Raw genomic sequence first — 16,574 nt, forward strand, 5'->3', positions numbered from 1 at the left:
AGAGGGGCAGGGGGGTGCCTAGGTGTGTTCTCCAGGGTGCTCTGGCTGTTTCATCCCCCTTTCAAAAGGGCCTAAGTGGTAATGGGGCATCCTGGGCCCAGAGGCACTCAATGAGTCCCACTGCCACTGCCCATGCTCCACCCCTCACCATGGGTTGGGTCTGGGCAGCCCCTGCTCTGGAGTGGAAGAGGAGACAGAGAGAAGAGGAAGGTGACTGCTGCCTTTCCATGAGCTTACCGGTGCAAAAAGTGGCAGGGAAACTCTGAGAAGAAGTTAGCCAGAAAGTAGTCGGTGGAATGAGCTCGGGCGGTAAGGCCCAGGCAGAGCATGCCTGGAGAGGGTGGCTGGGGGCAGGGCCAGGACATCTCCTCCTTTGGGGTCTGCAGTTTCCAGCTGGCAGGCCGGCTGACAGACTGCTGGTTCTTGATGGGAGGCAGCGTCTTTGGGAAGGGAGGGACATGGATGACAAGGGTTTGGGCACTGTACTCACATCACCAATGGGGTCCTTGACCTAGTTCCCCATCACATAAGCGTGTGGCCCCACTCATTGGCACTTTCATCCCTCCTTTCTGGGAGGCTGGTCCAGGGGTTGGAGGTCTCTCTGGGAGAAAGCAAGGACCCTCCCAAGTTGTTCCAAGAAGATGGGCCTGGGGCTCGCTGCCTCACCTTGTACTTCCTCACAGGTTCACAGGCTGTGCAGCATGTTCTCTTCTGTGGAAGAAGAGAGATCCTTGCTTAAGATGCGAGAGGCCTAGCCGGAGGCAGTGCCTCATGCCTGTAATTCCAGCACTTTGGGAGGCCAAGGCGGTCAGATCACCTGAGGTCAGAAGTTCCAGACCCGCCTGGCCAACATGGCGAAAGACCGTCTCTACTAAAAATACAAAAATTAGCCAGATGCAGTGGCACGTGCCCGTAGTCTCAGCTACTCAGGAGGCTGAGGCTGGAGAATCGCTTGAACCTGGGAGGCGGAGGCTGCAGTGAGACAAGATGGCGCCACTGCACTCCAGCCTGGGCGACACAACGAGACTCTGTCTCAGGAAAAAAAAAAAAAAAAAGAAGAAGATGTGAGAGGCCTAAAGAGACTCCCCCACTTTGATCCTCTCGCTGCCCTCTTGGTCCTGCCCAATTGCCTGTCACATTTTCCTCTAGAACCTTCCCTAGAGAAGTGCTGCCTGCAGACCAGGAAATTCCGGTTTCCTGAGTGAAGTAAATGCCATCAAATGTAGGTGGGCAGCTCCAAGGGTGCTTGCCCTGGTGCCCTGGAGCTCTGTGGTTCGCTGAGATGAGAAATCAGTCTCCTTCATTAAGATTTAATTCAGAAATTCCTTCTCTCATGCCCCCAAGGAGAGTTTTTGGTTTTTTTTGTTTTTTTTTTAAAGACAGGGTCTCACTCTGTCACCCAGGTTGGAGCTCAGTGGCCCCATCATAGCTCACTGCAGCCTCGAACTCCTGCACTCAAGAGATTCTCCCAACTCAGCCTCCCAGGTAGCTGGGACTACAGGTGTGAGCCACCACACCAGCTAATTTTTAAAAATGTATTTCTGTAGATGCAGGGTCTCACTATGTTGTCCAAGGCTGGTCTTGATCTCCTAGGCTCAAGCAATCCTCATGCCTTGGCCACCCAAGGCACTAGGATTACAGGTGTGAGCCACGGCGCCTGGCCTTAGGAAGTAATTCGTATCCACAGTGGGGCCACAGCTTCAGAGGGGAGCAGTGACTCCCTGTGGGTTCTGTGTGGCAGACACCAAGGTGACCGAGGAGCAAGAATACCAGAGGTCATTCTTGAAAGAGGTCATTCAAGAAAGGTTGTGAAATTAGGGGAGGAACCAAGATGAAGTGCTGTCTTGTGTTTATTGTCGGACCCTCCCCCTCCCAAAACACATACTAATAGCTCCCATTCAGTAAGCACTTCCTGGGTGCCAGGCACTGTTCTAGGCACTTTACTGGTATTAAATTATTTAATCCTCACAACAATGTTACAAACCAGATATCTCACTCACATTAAAAAATATTTTTAGACTTTTATCTTTTTTTTTGAGACAGAGTCTCACTCTGTCTCCCAGGCTGGAGTGCAGTGGTATGATCTCTGCTCACTGCAACCTCTGCCTCCCGGATTCAAGCGATTCTTGTGCCTCAGCCTCCCAAACAGCTGGGATTACAGGAAACTGCCACCACTGCCAGCTAATTTTTGTATCTTTAGTAGAGACAGGGTTTCACCATGTTGGTCAGGCTAGTCTCGAACTCCTGACCTCAAGTGATCTACTTGCTTTGGCCTCCCAAAGTGCTGGGATTACAGGTGTGAGCCACCACGTCCAGCCTAGGCTTTTATCTTTAACCTTTTTAGTATGGAAAATTTCAAATGTATACAAAAGTGGAGGGGATGCTACAAAGAACTCTCCGTTGCCCATTGCCCAGCTTCAACAACTAGCACCTCATAGCCAGTCTGGTCCGAGCTGTGCCCCACCTCTGGATTATACTGAAGCAAATCCCAGATGTAATAGTACCCACCCCTACTTCTTACAGCTGAAGGTACTGAGACATTACATAGGTTGGCTGAGATCACAAAGCTAGAAATCATTAACTCCAGGAATGAAACCTGGGCAATCTGTTTCCAGAGCCTGCCCTTGAAGCCACAGTGTCTTCCATCAGAAGGTGAACTCTAGGCTGGACACAGTGGCTCATGCCTGTAATCTCAGCACTTTGGGAGGCCGAGGTGGTCAGATCACCTAAGGTCAGGAGTTCTAGACCAGCCTGGCCAACATGGTGAAACCCCATCTCTATTAAAAATACAAAAATTAGTCGGGTCTAGTGGTGGGCGCCTGTAGTCCCAGCTACTCGGGAGGCTGAGGCAGGAAAATTGCTTGAACCTGGGAGGTGGAGGTTGCAGTGAGCCACTGCACTCTAGCCTGGGTGACAGAGTGAGACTCTGTCTCAAAAGAAAAAAAGAAGGTGAGCTCTGCTTGTCTCCCCTAAATCCCCAGTGTGCAGCACACAGTAGCCACTCATTAAATGCTGGCTACATGAGGCAGGGAATGGACAGCCAGCCTTCTCTATCCAGAGAGCCTCTCCGGATGGCTGTGGAGATGCTAAGCTGAGTCTAGTGAATGGAATCTAATCTCTTAGGGAAGGCTGGCTGGTTTGGCCTAGAAGGCCACCTTGGCCCACTACCTCTGTCCCCTCTGGTAAGGCCAGTCAGAAAGATCTGGGTGTTTGAGATCTACTCAGCCCTTCTCACCTTCACTTTCCTGTCGGTGATGGTAAACTCCACTTCCTGCCGCACCTTCTCATCCTTCCACTCCTGCAGCTCCTCGTGATACTGCCTCATGAGCTGCTGTGGGTACAGCTATGGCCCAGGACAGAGAGAGAGAAGGCCAAGGTCTGGAGCTTGCCCTGGGCCTTTGCTGTAGGCCCTCTCCCTTCCAAGGGCTGACTTCCGCCTTTTGCTGGGGTCTGGGGATCTCACAGCCCATCTCACCCCACCCCAGCATTGGGAGCCATGCCTCCATCCCACCTTACCCCTGGGGCTGATTCCTACCTTGCAAATCAGGTCTACACTGTAGAAGCTGGCATGTACAGAGGCCCTCAAGGTCACCACAAATGGGACTGTCTCTTCAGGAGCCACCACCCCTATCATGGGACTCACGGACACCTGTTGATTTGGGGAAGGAGTCTCTGGAGATTCACAGGGTTGCAATTGGATAGGATGGCATGGAATAGGATGGGATGAGATGGGACAGGGTAAGATGAGATGGGACAAGATGGGATGGGATGGGACAAGATGGAAAGGGATGGGATGAGATGGAATTGGGTGGGATGGAGTGGGATGGGATGGGGTGGGATGGGATGGGATGGAATGAGGTGGGATGTAGTAGGATGGAGTGGGGTGGGATGGGTTGGGATGGGATGGGATGGTGTGGTGTGGGATGAGGTGGGATGGAGTGGAGTGGGATGAGGTGGGATGGAGTGGAGTGGGGTGGGGTGGGATGGAGTGGGATGGAGTGGAGTGGGATGGGATGGGATGGTGTGGTGTGGGATGAGGTGGGATGGAGTGGGGTGGGATAGGATGGAGTGGGGTGGGATAGGATGGGATGGGATGGTGTGGGGTGGGATGAGGTGGGATGGATTGGGGTGGGATGAGGTGGGATGGAGTGGAGTGGGGTGGGGTGGGATGGAGTGGGATGGAGTGGAGTGGGATGGGATGGGATGGGATGGAGTGGGGTGGGATGAGGTGGGATGGAGTGGGGTGGGATGAGGTGGGATGGAGTGGAGTGGGGTGGGGTGGGATGGAGTGGGATGGAGTGGAGTGGGATGGGATGGGATGGAGTGGGGTGGGATGAGGTGGGATGGAGTGGAGTGGGATAGGATGGGATGGGATGGAGTGGGGTGGGATGAGGTGGGATGGAGTGGGGTGGGATGAGGTGGGATGGAGTGGGGTGGGATGGGATGGGATGGGATGGGATGGAGTGGGGTGCGATAGGGTGGGATGGGATGGGATGGGATGGAGTGGGGTGGGATGGGATGGGGTCAGGTGGGGTTGCATGTGTCCAGAGTTCTGATGGAGGTTCAAGGGCTCAGGGGGCTCTCACCTCCCCAAAATCTAGAGGACTTGGCTGCCAGGAGAAGGCAATTTCCTCGTTGTTGGAGATGTTGTTGAGGAAGAGCAGGCGGCTGCACTTGCTCTGCACAGGGATGTTTCCCAGGGAAATATGAGACTGGGACAGGAAGACATTCTGTGGGTGGAGAGTAGAGGTAAAGAAATAAGAACTGGCCAGGTGCGGTGGCTCATGCCTGTAAGCCCAGCACTTTAGGAGGCCAAGGCGGGCAGACCACGAGGTCAGAAAATCAAGACCACTGGGCCTGGCCCTCTTGACACTGTTCAACACCCCCACTCCTGTGCCATCTTTTAACATCCTCATCCCAGATAAGAGGGTGGGATGCAGGGCCCTGTGGCAGGTGGAGCGGCTTGAGCAGAAACACCTGTGGGCACTAGGTGGCAGGGTAGGCCTCTCATGGAGCCGGTGCCACCTCCTGAATCTGGAGGAGGGTGAGTTCCAAGGCCTCATCTCAGACTCTGTCCCTCCTCAACTACATCTCATGTCCCTCCCAGCCTCCCCATTGTTCTGTCCTGGCCATCCTGGGCTCTGAGGCTCTTCCCCAAGGCCTCAGGCCTTCCCAGTTCCCCTTTCCCCACCTGTCCAGGCACCACCAGCCTAGAGTGTATGGAACTGTTGTCCCACGAGGAGATGTTGTGGAATGGGGCTGTGTCCCCCATCATATGGGGGTCGTAGCCCACTCCCTGGAAGTGGATGAGGGCTGAGTTCCATCCCAGAATGTGTATGGGCACGTCCACCTGGGGAGTTAGGAGGGTTGGGGTAGGGACTGGTCAGAGGGAGGCCTGCTGAGGAAGCCAGCACCACCCCACCTCCCACATCATCCAGGCTGCTGCTCACCATGTAGGTCTTGGCCTCGATAGGTGAGAAGATCCACAAGACCCGTGCAGTGGTACCTGGCTGGATCTCCCCTTTGGGGTTGAGGCAGCAGAAGATGGGGTGATCGAAATTTTTTTCCTGAACCTGTGACAGGACATCGGTCTGGACCTCATATGTCACAGGCACTGAGCCACCATTATACAACTCATAAATCTGCAGGGGGCAGGAATAGGAAAATTGCCACATCAGTTCAGGACTGCAAACCAGAGAGCCTGTGCCCACTGTGGGAGCACAGGCTGATCTCCATGATGTCACCCTTTGAGTCTGTGAGCTCCTCTAAAGATCTCTGATTTCTCATGTGGCTTGATTACCCAAGAAGTATTTAACTGTATGTTCAGCTGGTGACATTTTAGGATAATCTGTAATCTTATTTGTAAAGGAGCAGCTTATTTTATTTGTCTTCAATTTAACTTCATCAAGTTTTTTTTTGTTTGTTTTTGTTTTTGTTTTTTTTGAGACAAGGTCTCACTTTGTCACCCAGGCTGGAATGCAGTGGCATAATCATGGCTCACTGCCGCCTCGACCTCCTGGGCTCAAGCAATCTTTCTACCTCAGCCTGCCAAGTAGTGAGGACCACAGGCGTGCACCACCACACACAGCTGCTTCAAAAATATATATTTTTTTAGAGATGGGGTCTCACTATGTTGGTCAGGCTGGTCTTGAACTCCTGGCCTCAAGCAATCCTCCCACCTCTGCCTCCCACACTGCTGGGATTACAGGATGAGCCACCATGCCTGACCGAGGGAGTTCTGCTTAAAGGCAAGTAAGGGGGCGGAAAGGTCTGAGGGACCAAAGACCAACTCCAAAGGTTGAGAATCATAGAATGTCCTAGAAGAAACCAGATATCTTCTGGTCCAATCCTTCCTTTTAGAGATGAGAAAATTGAAGCTAGAGAGAATAGAGTCCATCTGGATTCAGTCCTGGCCCCTTTTCCCCTTTCTGAGCACTCACTCCTGAACGTGCTGACTCTATTTCTCTAGCCTGGACCACCCTTTGAGCTCCAGGCCTGGTACTATGGGTTGAACGCTTGTGTCCCCACAAAATCCATATGTTGAAACCTAACCCTCCATAGAGTAGTATTAAGAGATGATCAGGAGATGATTCGGCCACAAGGGCAGAGCCCTCATGAGTGGGATTAGTGCCCTTATAAAAGAGGCCTGTGGCCGGGCGCGGTGGCTCAAGCCTGTAATCCCAGCACTTTGGGAGGCCGAGACGGGCGGATCACGAGGTCAGGAGATCGAGACCATCCTGGCTAATATGGTGAAACCCCGTCTCTACTAAAAAATACAAAAAAACTAGCAGGGCGAGGTGGCGGGCGCCTGTAGTCCCAGCTACTCGGGAGGCTGAGGCAGGAGAATGGTGTAAACCCGGGAGGCGGAGCTTGCAGTGAGCTGAGATCCGGCCACTGCACTCCAGCCTGGGCGACAGAGCGAGACTCCGTCTCAAAAAAAAAAAACAAAACAAAAAAATAAAAGAGGCCTGTGGAAGCTCGTTTGCCCCCTCCACCATGTGAGGACACAGCAAGAAGCCACCGAACCAGGAAGTGGGCCCCCACCAGACACTAGATCTGCCCATGCCTTGATCTTGGGCTTCCCAGCCTTTTTAATTATGATAAATTATTATAAATTAAATTACAATAAATTATAATAAATTTTCTGGTCTTTATAAGCCACCCAATCTATGGTAACTTGTTTTAGCAGCCAGAATGGACTAAGATACTTGGTGTCCACCTTCTACCTGACAAGCCCTCTTGGCTGTCTCATTAGCATCTCAAACTTGGCCAGAACCAAACTCTTCATTCTAAAGCCTATTCCTGCTCCCAGTTTATCTCCTTTTAGCAAATGGCACTACATATTCCCAGTAGCTCAAACCAGCTTCACTGTCACAGCTCCTGCTGGGAAGCCAGAGGGGTAGTGGGTGTCTACAGAAGTGAACAGAGTTGGGGATAGGAAACTCCCCTCTAGATCCAGGAAGCCCATTCCTTGGCCTCTAGGCTGAATGGCTGGAGGCCCCTGCTCAGAAACACATGGGCTTCTAAATGATTAGAAATTGCACAGCTGTGAAATGTTTGGGAAAATATTATGTCCCCCTCTTGGAGATGACCAATGTACATTTCCAGAGCAAGGAAACTGTATTGCCGTCAATCAGTAAAGAAAGAAAGGTCTAAAGGTTCCCAAGATCTTCACATTCCAGAAGGACATCCTTTTTGGAGCAGTGATTTTCACACTATGGCTAAGACCTACTGGTTATCACATCTAAATCAATGTTGTGGGTCATGTCCAGCATTTTAAAAACTGGACAGAATAGAATAAAAAAGAAAATATCAGTAAACTTTGCATGTAGTAGTATAATTATCAATTTGTGATACTTCCACTTTGGTTGTATGTTTACATATATACTGGGGTATAAGCATATATAACATCAAATATATTAGTATGGTTCATGGTCAAAGAAGTTTGAAGAACATTTTGCTAAAGGAAAAAAAAAAATCCTCATTTTTTAATTGGAACTGGACCTGGCAAAGGGCTTAGCACCAGGTACCAGGACACTGCAGCCTCTCCCCTCAAGTCTCTCCCAGTTGCCCAGTCTGGGGGTTCAACCTGCTGGCCCAGCCCCTCAAGTGCTTCCAGACAGCCATGTCTTTGTCACTCTCTCAAGGGCTGACATTCATACCTAAAGACCAACACCTAGGCCTTCTTGGTCAACAGGACAACGTGGACCACTGACCTGCCGTGGGGGTAGTGTGTCACCAATGGGAACAGGAATGAACTGGTGGGTAGTAGAGGTGAAGTGCACATACTTCTGCTCCGGCTTCACTGTCACACCTATGAAATTTAGCTGGAAATAAAAGTTCCCCCAGGAGAAACTGACACAGCCAGCGGAGATTTGGACTCCCCAGGAGAACACAGCTCCCTGCTCCTGTCCAGCCAGCCCCGTCCTCCAGCCTGAAACCAGGGCAGGGCCAGGGTTCTGGGGCCTCACCAGGATCTCCCGGCCATGGGACACCTTGAAGAGCACTGGGAGGTGATCAGTACCGATGAACAGGTGGCTAGAAAGAAAAGTCTGGGAGTGAGTTCTGGAGCCCTGGTACAAGAAAGAGAGCAAATGGACATGACATTTCTGTGGCTTTGAGCTGGCCAGCCCCTGGGAGCAACTCGCCCTTGAGTTGGGATGGGGCAAGAAGGAAACTAGACCTCCCCTGCAGGCGAGAAGGTGGTCCTCCCAGGGAATGGCCATTTGGGGTGCCCTGGAGTCACACAATGAAAGGCCAGGGATAGGGGTCTCTATGACTGGAAGTGCAGGGGACTTGGGAGGTGGGGAACACCTGTATTTTAACTCCACCATCTGCTCCTGCCCGGGACTCAGGCTCCCAGCCTTGGGGCTGATGGAGAAGATGCAATTGTCCTGCACGCGCATCTGGTGGAGCTCAGTGGAATTCAACTCTGCTTGCTCTGCCCAGAGCTCCACGTCAATCCGCTGGTCACTTGGAAAGAGGAAGGCCCTGGGAGACGGATGCAAAGCCATACAAAGAACTGGTCAGGCAGAACAGAGAGGCAGGGGCTCTGAGACCCTGACGGGCAGGTGGAGGCTTCTTCCATGACTCCCACACTTCATGCTCCATTTGGCAAACTGTCCCATGTGTGTCTGAGCAAATGTGGCTGTTGTGGATTCTCATTTAATAATGGCCCCAAAACCCAGGAACAGACACAGGGCCATGGCAACTCAAGAAGTGAAGAGTGGGGCTCCCACTGTGGGTGCCAGGAGTCAAGGTGTTGCTTGAATATGGGGGCCACTTTGAGCTGGCCATGAACCCTTCTGTGACAAAGCTCTTGGGAAAGGGCCATTTGGGACACCTAGGAAGGCTGGCACCACCAACCAGCAGGCCCAGGGAGTGGGGTGTCCAGGTCAACTTGGGCACAGGGTGGAGAACAGATGCCCCAGCAGGGCTGGCACTCTTGAAACAGAAGCAAGTCTGTGCACAGAGTTAATGTCCCTGACATGCCTAGGACTGTAGTAAAGTAGATAATGCACCTTAAGTAGCTGACAAAACTAGTGACAAAGGGGTCCTGAGGTCACAATCTGAAAGGAGAACCCATTTCCCTCTCGGAGATGGCACAGAACTGGTTCCAGCTACAAACCGGGTGGAGGATACGACAGGGAGCATCCAGAAAACGAAAAGAAAGTGCACAACACACACCTGAGAGAAAGTGTGCAATGCACACCTGAGAGAAAGCACACAATGCACACCTGAGAGGAAGCGCAACGCACACCTGAGCAGAAGCGCGCAACGCACACCTGAGAGGAAGTGCGCAACGCACCCCTGAGGAGAATGTGCACAACACACACCTGAGAGGAAGCGCGCAACACACACCCGAAGAGAATGCGCGCAACACACACCCGAAGAGAATGCGCGCAACACACACCCGAAGAGAATGCGCGCAACACACGCCCGAGGAGAATGCGCGCAATATACACCTGAGAGAAAGCACGCAACACACACCTGAGAGAGGAAGTGTGCAACACACACCTGAGGAGAATGCGCGCAACACACACCTGGGAGCACACAGCACATATCTGAGAGAAAGCGCGCAACACACACCTGAGAGAAAGTGCACAGCACGCAAGTGACAAGAATGCGCACAACACACACCTGAGAGGAAGCGTGCAATGCACACCTGAGAGAAAGCACTCAACGCACACCTGAAAGTACGCAACACACATCTGAGCAGAAGCGCACACCACACACCTGAGAGGACGTGCGCAACACACACCTGAGGAGAATGTGCACAACACACACCTGAGGAGAATGCGTGCAACGCACACCTGAGAGAAAGCGCACAACACACACCTGAGGAGAATGCGCACAACACACCTGAGAGAAAGCGCACAACACACACTTGAGGAGAATGCGCACAACACACACCTGAGGAGAATGCGCGCAACACACACCTGAGAGGAAGTGCGCAACACACACCTGAAAGAAGGCATGCAACACACACCTGAGAGAAAGCACACAACGCACACCTGAGAGAAAAAGCTCACAACATACACCTGAGAGAAAACACACAACACGCACTTGAAACAAAGCATGTAATGCACACCTGAGAGAAAGCGTGCAACATGCACCTGGAAGCCTCAGTAAGAGTCAGGGAGGCCTAAGTCCAAACCCTCAGAAGGAACCAGTCTTAAATTTTTTCACATCTGAAGCATGAAGAATAGTAACATTCAACACTGGTAAGTTTAGAAAGAACAGACTCAAACACAGGTGGATGGAGAGGGAACTGCTCAGCCTCTTGGATGGAATTTTGGCAGCATATGCCCTTTGACCCAGAAGTCTCTGTTTGGGAAACCAATTCGTAGGAACAAAAGCACATATGTGTGCATGCACATATATACACGGATGTCTATCACCACTTTCTTTGTAGTGGTTGTGAAAAAAAAGTAGCTGGGAACAATTAGAGTTTCCAATAAAGGAGTGATTTAACGATTTAAAGTCCACCCATATTATGGCATATTATACAGCTATTTAAAAGAATGCGTTAGATATATGTATTGATCTAAAGGAGATGTTACTGATATAATGCTGAATGGAAGCATCACTATTCCTGAAAGTAACAGGTGTAGTATTGGGCTGTGACTGTAAAAATAAGAAAGAGAACCACTCTGTAAATGTGCGTGTCTGTGTGTTGTGCAAATGCTGAGTGTGAAAGGCATATTCCGAATCCGCATCACCCTAGCAGCTGGTCTTGGAGAGGGGACTGCGGAGCTTCTTACTTTTTCCCCATAGCTCCTATGTTGTCTGACTTGTTACAAGTGAGTAAACCACTGTTGTCATTTTATTGGGGATATTGAGCAGTGGTAAAATTGGAAACCTTGCTAGTTTGGGGTCCTTTAATATTTCAGCCTCTCCTTTGTCCTCACTGCCTTCTGCCCTGGTCCAGTCTTTTTTTTTTTTTTTTTTTTTTTTTGAGACAGTCTCACTCTGTCACCCAGGCTAGAGTGCAGTGGTGTGATCTCGGCTCACTGCAACCTCCACCTCTCAGGTTTCAGCAGTTCTCCTGCCTCAGCCTCCTGAGTAGCTGGGATTACAGGTGTGCACCAGCACATCTGGCTAATTTTTGTATTTTTAGTAGAAACAGAGTTTCACCATGTTGGCCAGGCTGGTCTCAAACTCCCGACCTCAAGTGATCTTCCCACCTTGGCCACCCAAAGTGCTGGGATTACAGGCATGAGCCACCGTGCCTGGCCCAGCCTCCCTTCTAAATAATTCCAACCCCTTTCCCTTCCAGCCCTCTAGTGTGGGCTTCTACGCCATCTTGCACCCCTCTATCTGGAGGACCACAACAGCCTCCCAACCTGTCCCCTTGCCTCAAGCTGCTAACCCATTCTCCTCCAGTGTGACAGGTCTTGAAAGCTGATCCTGTCTTTGCTCCTAACTTCCCGATGCCCATCCCACGATGTCCTCAGGAAGAAGTCCAAACTCTCTGAAGGAGGATTCCAAGGCCCTGCACGTCCTGGCCCCTGCCTGCCTCCCCAGTCTCATTTGAGACTCTCCACTCTTTCCCACTCGCTGCTCCAGCCACGCGTTGTACATACCAGGCCCTCTGTCTGGAAGGCGCTTCACGGCCTTTCTGCCTTTTCCCACCAGGCTGTAGGTCTAGCTTAGTTGTAGCTTTCCCTAGGAAGCCCTTCTGAAATGCTGCACACACCTCCTTCACAGCGCATATGACCCCGCAACACGAGGCTAGTCTGCCGCACCTGGAAGGAAGGCACTAGGCCCATTCCCATTTCTATCCTGAAGACCAGCCCAGAGCCTGCATCTAGGAAGCTCGCAGTAAAGGTGTGGCCAATGAATTAAAGACTGCATGAGTGAACAAATGCCGTTAACCAGCATATTTGACATCTGAAAAGAATCTCCCCTTAAATGCAAGACCCTACAAAGGCCAGGGCCAGATAAGGCAGAGGCGCAAAGGGGAGAAGGTGTGGAGGGAGTGGGGCGGCTGCATGGTTCCCTGCTTCCCCTGGAGCTCCCCCTCCCACGTGGGGTTCCTGCCTGCTGCTGCCTCCTGGCCCTCTCTGACAGGCCTTGGCAGGAATAAAACTCTCCATCTGTTCTTTATGAGCTCAGAAGAGACGGACTAGAATTTTCAAAAATAGCCTTCTAAGAAATTGAAAGGAAATACAACAACACAAAACATAGGAGAGTCAATCTACTTAGAATCCTGGAAGAGGCACGGACTGCCTTCCTGCACCTCAGATGATCTCCTGATGGATGGGTCCGGCTGGCTGGGCATGCTGCCTGGGTTTCCCCCGCCTCTGTTTCCAGCAGCCTGGACCCTCTCCACAGAGAGTGTGAGTTGGTTGCTCCTACACAAACACCGGCGCGCGGTCCCCTCCAGGACACAGGCCAACACTGCTTTTTCTGCCCCCACCCCTCTCCCTGGAGCCCTGTAGGGCCTGGCTCCGGGCCCATTCAAAGAGCCTAGTGAATGGCAGGTCTGGAGCTCAAGGCAGTCCCTGGCCTTCCCCACCAGACTGGCAGCTGTGCCAAGCTTCCCAGTCATTCAGGGCTGGGAGCCCTCAGTTACTCACAGTTCTGGCCCTTCTCAGACAGGAGCCCCCTAAAGAGCCAGTCTCTCCATCTTCCTCCACCATGGAGGAGAAAGGGGACAGTCAGAGAGTGAGGGGCCGCTAGTGCCCCCCCGATGATGCAGACCCCACCCCTTTCACCCCACATTCCCCAAGGCTCTCTCTGCTCAGGCCAGCGAGTTCCTGATCACAGAAGCCCCACCTGCATATTTTCATTCTCCCCCACTCACTGCCACACCCTGGCCAGACCCCTGGATCTGTCTCCCAAATCTGACCCAGATGGAGACACTTTTTTTTTCACCTCTCTTTAGCCAAGCAAAGTTGGAAGTCATCAAAAGGGAGTTTACTAGGAAACCAAGGCACATGGTGGAGGGAGGAAAAGTCTAGGCACGGAAGCAGGATGTTTGCTGGGCACAAGTTCTGAGCCCCTGGGGGAGAAAAGCCCCTCAGACAGGACCCTCGGGGGCAGCTCTGTCCCCGGCAGCAGGTCTCTGTCCTTCCCCACCAGAGACCCTCAACTTGCTCCCATTCAGGCCCAGCCTCCACTAAGCTGGGGCTGTGTCAGGTGGGCCCCAGCACCGAGCCAGTGCATACTATGTAGAAGCAACTCAGCCTTCTTGCTGACTAACTGGGGTAGGCAAGGGCTCTGGACCGGACAAATCCAGCTTTGAACCTGGCTGTGTCCATTCACGGCTGAATGGTCTTTACTGAGTCCTTAACCTTGCTGACCCTCAGCCTCCCTGTCTATGAAAGAGTCTAGAGAAGAGGAGTTTCCCACAGGACTGGAGGAGAAAAGGCTTGTAAAGCGCAGGTCCTGGTGTGCAGCAGATACCCAGCGAATGTGTCTCATTTGTTACGCTATTAAGGCCACTATGCCCAGGCTCCATCAGGGCAGTCCCACCACTTCTGAGCCTATCACCACGTCTCAGCCAGTGACAGGTCCCAGGTCCTGCTGGCAACCCCAGTCACACCCTGGCCTCCACAGCCGTCAGTGAGGGACCCACTCTTCACTGACAGCAAGCAGCCAGGCCACCACTGGCAAGAGAGTGCAGCTCTTGTTCTCCTTCAGCCTCTAGGCACTTGTCTCCCAGGCCCCCCAGTGGCCCCCTTCAAACCATACCAGTCCAGGGGCACCACTCCGTTGTTCTTCAGGGCCAGGAATACCACGGAAGGTGGGGCCTTGAATGGTGCGGCCCCGAAATTGAAGTCAAGCCTTAAAGGGGTGAGGATGCGGGGGATCTGGCTCATGCTGTGTGGAACAGAGAAAGGAGCTCAGAGATGGGGATGGGGCTAGGGCAGGGCCCTCCCAGGGATGGCTGGCTTGGGCACTCCCCTCCCTCCAGGTGGGAACTGGAGAATCTGGGACTCAGGGACAAGGATGGGCTGGCTCTTCAGACCTCAAGCCAATTCCTCCCTTCCCTGGGCCCCTCCAGGGATGGGCAAGAACTGGAGAGCTCTTCCCTCAAAGAGATGGGAAACAGCTTCCTTGTTCTGGGGGTCTGGGCAGAAAGTTCCATGAACATCCCTAGATAGGCCCTGCCCCCAGCCCCCACCCGCACCCCAGGCTCAGCTCACCTGTGCCGGGTGGGCACCTTGTAGGTGAGCTCACAGGGGGTGGGGTCACGCTCCAAGTAACTGTTAAGTAGGTCCAGAGAGAAGAGGCGCCACAGGTGCTTCCGGGTGATACCCTCGGCACTGCCCATGGAGCTGACATCCAGGATGGAAAGCAAGGGGTACACAGCCACCAGGGAGACACAACACAGCTCCTGCTTCTCCCCAGCCTTGTTATCTGGGGAGAGGGGTGAGGAAGAGAGAAGTGGGCTTGCCTCCCACCCTCCCTGGAGGGGGCATGCAGGCCAAAGGGGCAGGAGTCCTGGGCAGTTGGCCCCAGGACCCTCATCAGGAGCAGTGGACCCCTCTTGGGCTCTAGGGCATTTCCAACAACAGCCAGCCCTTGTCTGACACTTTCTGTGTACTGGGCATTGTCCTCGGTGCCTTATACACATGCCTGCACTTAATGTGTGCCGTGATTTGTTTTCAAACTATTTTGTTTAATAACAGCTTTATTGAGACACCATTATATACTGGGTAACTTACCCTTTTAACACATATGATTCAGTGTTTTTGTTTGTTTGTTTGTTTTGTATATTCACAGAGTTGTGCAAACATCACCACTATCTAATTTTAGAAAATTTTCGTCATCCCAAAAAGAAGCCTAGTACCAATTAGCTATCCCTCCCCATTCACCCTCCCCAGGCAACTGCTAATCTACTTTCTGTCTCCCTCTGTCTATTCTGGACATTTCATATAAATGAAATTATTCAATATGTGGCTTTTTGTGACTGGCTTCTTTCACTTAGCTTAATGTTTTCAAAGTTCATGCAAGTGGTGGCAGGTATTGTGACTTCGCTTCCCTTTTCTGGCCTGTGTGACATTATTATCCCCATTTTTATTTATTTATTTCATTTCATTTCATTTTTGAGATAGGGTCTCACTGTGTTGCCAGGCTGGAGAGCAGTGGCACAATCACAGCTTACTCACTGCAACCTTTACCTCCTGGGCTCAAGCAATCCTCCTGCCTCAGCCTCCCAAGTAGCTAGGACTACAGGTGCATGCTACCACACCCAGCTAATACTTTTATTTTTGTAGAGATGGGGTCTTGCTATGTTGCCCAGGCTGGTCTCGAACTCCTGGCCTCAACCAATCCTCCCACCTGGGCTTCCCAAAGTGCTGGGATTACAGGTGTGAGCCACCATGCCCAGCTTATTATCCCCATTTGAGACATGTGGAAACTGTGCACAGGGAGGTGAAGCAACTTGTTAAGGTTACAAGTGCTGGAGCCAGGATCCAGGTCCAGAGCCTCTGGCCCCAGTCCACACTCTTAATTTCCTTTCTATGCTGCCCTAGACTCCTTCCAACCTGCCTAGGGCAGGCTAGTAAGAACTCCATTTTACGGAGAAGGAAGATGACATCCAGGGAGGCTTGGGAGCTAAGATTCCACAGTAAGTCAGCACAGCTCCTAACTGCATTGGGCATACGCATATATGGACACTCATCTGGACAGACACATCTGGTGTGTGGCATTTATGCCAGACACCAGAGGCACACTCCAGCACACCCCACTCACCCTGCCAGCTCTGCCTGACGCTTGGCATCCACTGCCTCATACAGCCCTCCCCCTTCATCCTGCACTTCCCTGGCCCTGACTCTCTATGCTAGGCGGTCTAGGTACCTCTGTGGGAAAGGAGAGAGTAGCTGATGGTCCAGGAGTACTGGGACTGGTGCTTGGGACAGGCAGTCAGGCAGATGGTGTCCTGGGACCGGGGCGGCATGCTCCCCTCTGTTCGGTCCAGCTGCAGAGCTGCTCAGGGATGATGCCAGTGGGTCAGTGGGTAGAGGAGGCCCAGCCTCTCCTCTTGCTCCTTTGTAGATACCCTCCCCTGGGCACCAGGGGAGGACAGCAGGCCCTGAGGCTGGAAACAGGGACTGGAGCCC

At 52.3% G+C, this 16,574-nt stretch overlaps 1 protein-coding gene across 1 annotated transcript in view; it reads right to left on the reverse strand.

The window, feature by feature from the left end:
- The window catches only part of CFAP65 (cilia and flagella associated protein 65), a 40,021-nt gene that overhangs the window by 2,917 nt on the left and 20,530 nt on the right, over nucleotides 1-16,574 (reverse strand). The window contains exons 18-30 of the mRNA XM_073020081.1: nucleotides 16,312-16,440; nucleotides 14,655-14,868; nucleotides 14,200-14,328; nucleotides 8,815-8,991; nucleotides 8,472-8,538; nucleotides 8,217-8,327; nucleotides 5,451-5,642; nucleotides 5,192-5,350; nucleotides 4,587-4,730; nucleotides 3,536-3,649; nucleotides 3,236-3,343; nucleotides 667-711; nucleotides 238-440 (exon numbers count right to left, since the gene is read on the reverse strand). Of these exons, the coding sequence (XP_072876182.1) occupies nucleotides 238-440; nucleotides 667-711; nucleotides 3,236-3,343; nucleotides 3,536-3,649; nucleotides 4,587-4,730; nucleotides 5,192-5,350; nucleotides 5,451-5,642; nucleotides 8,217-8,327; nucleotides 8,472-8,538; nucleotides 8,815-8,991; nucleotides 14,200-14,328; nucleotides 14,655-14,868; nucleotides 16,312-16,440 (1,792 nt within the window). The remainder of the gene's footprint in view (nucleotides 1-237; nucleotides 441-666; nucleotides 712-3,235; nucleotides 3,344-3,535; nucleotides 3,650-4,586; nucleotides 4,731-5,191; nucleotides 5,351-5,450; nucleotides 5,643-8,216; nucleotides 8,328-8,471; nucleotides 8,539-8,814; nucleotides 8,992-14,199; nucleotides 14,329-14,654; nucleotides 14,869-16,311; nucleotides 16,441-16,574) is intronic.

This window comes from Chlorocebus sabaeus, chromosome 10, assembly GCF_047675955.1.
Source record: "Chlorocebus sabaeus isolate Y175 chromosome 10, mChlSab1.0.hap1, whole genome shotgun sequence".
NCBI lineage: Eukaryota > Metazoa > Chordata > Mammalia > Primates > Cercopithecidae > Chlorocebus > Chlorocebus sabaeus.